We start from the raw sequence: 2,519 nt of genomic DNA, 5'->3' as shown, positions 1-2,519 counted from the left end.
CCTGCATATGGATTTTGGGGGCCCTTCAAGGGCCATTACTTCCTGGTGGTGGTGGACGCATTATCGAAGTGGGTGGAGGTTCCACCTGTCACCACTCCATCAGCAGGTGCGACCATTGCAGCGCTACGACAGGCCTTCGCCGCCCAGGGGTTGCCGGACGTCATCGTGTCCGACAACGGTCCTGCTTTCGCCAGCACAGATTACCTAGCCTGGCTGACGAAGAACGGAATCCGCCGGATGATAGTTCCGCTGTACCATCCTGCTTCAAATGGTGCAGCTGAGCGGGTGGTGCAAACCATCAAGGACAAGCTCAAGAAGAACCAGACTGGGGATTTCCGGACGCACATTGCCCGGGTACTGTTTCAGTACCGCACCACGCCCCACGATGTCATTGGCCATGCCCCCTGTGAGCTCCTGCTGGGTCGGGTGGTCAAGACACCCTTGGACGTCTTGCATCCGGACCTCCGATCCGCAGTGCTCCTGAAGCAGCTAAAGCAGAAGCTGGCTGCTGCCCGAGGGTGCCGTCCCGGGCCTTTGCCGGAGTCGGTAGCTCCAGTTGTCACTAGGAACTTTTGTCCTAGCCCACTCTGGTCCGCTGGACAGGTGTCTCCTGCCAGTGCCTCATCGCTGCTCGTCCGCATGCCAGACGGGGCCACATGGCACAGACACGCCGACCATGTTAGGCCTCTCGGGACCTGGCCAGCACCCTCGACTACCACTTCCGAGTTCCAGCCCGCAGGAGTACTAGCGGCAACACCAGTCGCTCCCAGCGGAGCACCGCCCACCTTGGAGGGTCGTTGGGCCAGTGTCAAGCCAGTCACTACTCACAAGGCCGACCACTGCGGACCCTCCGGATGGAGTGAGGCTCTCTCAGGCAGCACCCGGCATTGCCACGCCCGGCCCGTCAACACCGGTGCCCAGGCGGAGTACTCGACGGCGAAGGCCACCGGATCGTTACTCGCCTGGGTAGCAGGCACTCGACCCGGCTAGGGTGGAGGCAGAGCCCCGTACATGGAACTTGGAAGTTTTTTTGTTTTCTACAAACTGGGAGTAAGGGGGTGTAACAAGCATGTGACGCCCCCTCGGGCATAATCTTCGTTGGCCAGCCAGGCTCGGTGACCTGCCAGGCTCGGTAGGCAACATTGGTCACCGCAATAAACACCGACGAGCACAGCTGCGCGGCGCTCGGTCATCGTTCGTCAGCACCACGCTGCGGAACGTCCGTCTAACGGAGGGTGCCTCGAGCCATCCCTTGTTCATGAACCCGGGCGGACCGTGGCAAGGGTAGGGCAGGGTCCCAATCAGTATGGTCAGATGAGACCTACTTCGCAAGCATGTCTGTTAGAATGCGATTCAAACGCTCAGTGAGATCATTGGTCTGTAGATGGTAAGGCGTAGTCAGCTTGTGCTTGGTGGAGCAGGACTGCAGGATGTCGGCGATGACTTGAGAAATAAATGTCCGACCATGGTGTGTGAGCAGTTCGTGGTGAGCACCGTGCTGAAGAAGCACATCGCGTTAACGAAAGTCGGCGACATCTGGCGCAGCTTGTTGGAAGCGCTATGCTGATGGCGTAACATGTGGCGTAATCTGTTGCCACAGCGACCCACTTGTTGCCAGACGTGGACAGAGGGAATGCGCCAATTAAGTCCAAGCTAACGTGAAAGAACGGCTCCAAAGGAATGTCGAGCGGTTGAAGGCACCCGGCAGGGAGCGTCGATGGTGTTTTTTGGCGCTGGCATTTTTAACCTGCCGCAACGTATTTCCGGACGGAGCGAGCAAGGCCTGGCCAAAAGAAGCGTCGGCAAATCCGGTCGTAGGTGAGGGAGTCGCCAAGGTCACCTGCCGTTGGTAAATCGTGAAGTTCTTGGAGAACAGCTGACCGGGGGTGCTTAGAAATGACGAAAAGTAGGGCAGGACCATCGGGGCGTACATTGTGGTGGTATAATGCACCATCCCGGAGAACAAACAGGTGAAGGGACGAATCAGAAGGCGAAGATTTCAAGCCGTCAATGATGGCGCGCAAAGTTGCATCACGGCTTTGCTCGTCAGCAATGTGTAGCAGCTGAGAAATGGAGAAAACGCAAGCGTCGGTATCGGGGTCAAGGTCGGCGGGTGGTTTGTCCACTGGATAGCATGATAAACAGTCTGCGTCTTGATGCAATCGGCCCGACTTGTACACTACTGCATAGGAATATTCTTGCAGTCGCAGTGCCCAGCGAACAAGCCGACCGGTAGGATCCTCGACTGAGGAAAGCCAGCAGAGTGCGTGGTGGTCCGTGATTACAGAGAAGTACGTGCCACACAAGTACGGGAGAAATTTAGAAACCGCACAGCCCAGTCACACGTAACCGACGCATTGTACAAGGTGAAGGAGCTGAACCTTGGTCAGCGGGTCTATCCCATCACAACATATTTTGCGGCCCCAGACAGCAAGTGAATTGTTCCTGGTCTTTTGCCCGGTACACCGGCTTCCAAGCTAGTGGATGAAATTTTGGCTCCTGGAACTCAACTACTTCAA

At 57.1% G+C, this 2,519-nt stretch overlaps 1 protein-coding gene across 1 annotated transcript; it reads left to right on the top strand.

Annotated features, from left to right (window-relative positions):
• Positions 1-237: 237 nt before the first annotated feature.
• On the top strand, positions 238-990 carry LOC135914774 (uncharacterized). Its single transcript, XM_065447699.1, has one exon. The coding sequence runs from the start codon at positions 238-240 to the stop codon at positions 988-990; it is 753 nt and encodes a 250-aa protein (XP_065303771.1).
• The last annotated feature ends 1,529 nt before the right edge of the window (positions 991-2,519 follow it).

This window comes from Dermacentor albipictus, chromosome 5 (assembly GCF_038994185.2).
Source record: "Dermacentor albipictus isolate Rhodes 1998 colony chromosome 5, USDA_Dalb.pri_finalv2, whole genome shotgun sequence".
NCBI lineage: Eukaryota > Metazoa > Arthropoda > Arachnida > Ixodida > Ixodidae > Dermacentor > Dermacentor albipictus.
This window is presented reverse-complemented; position numbering and strand designations above follow the sequence as displayed.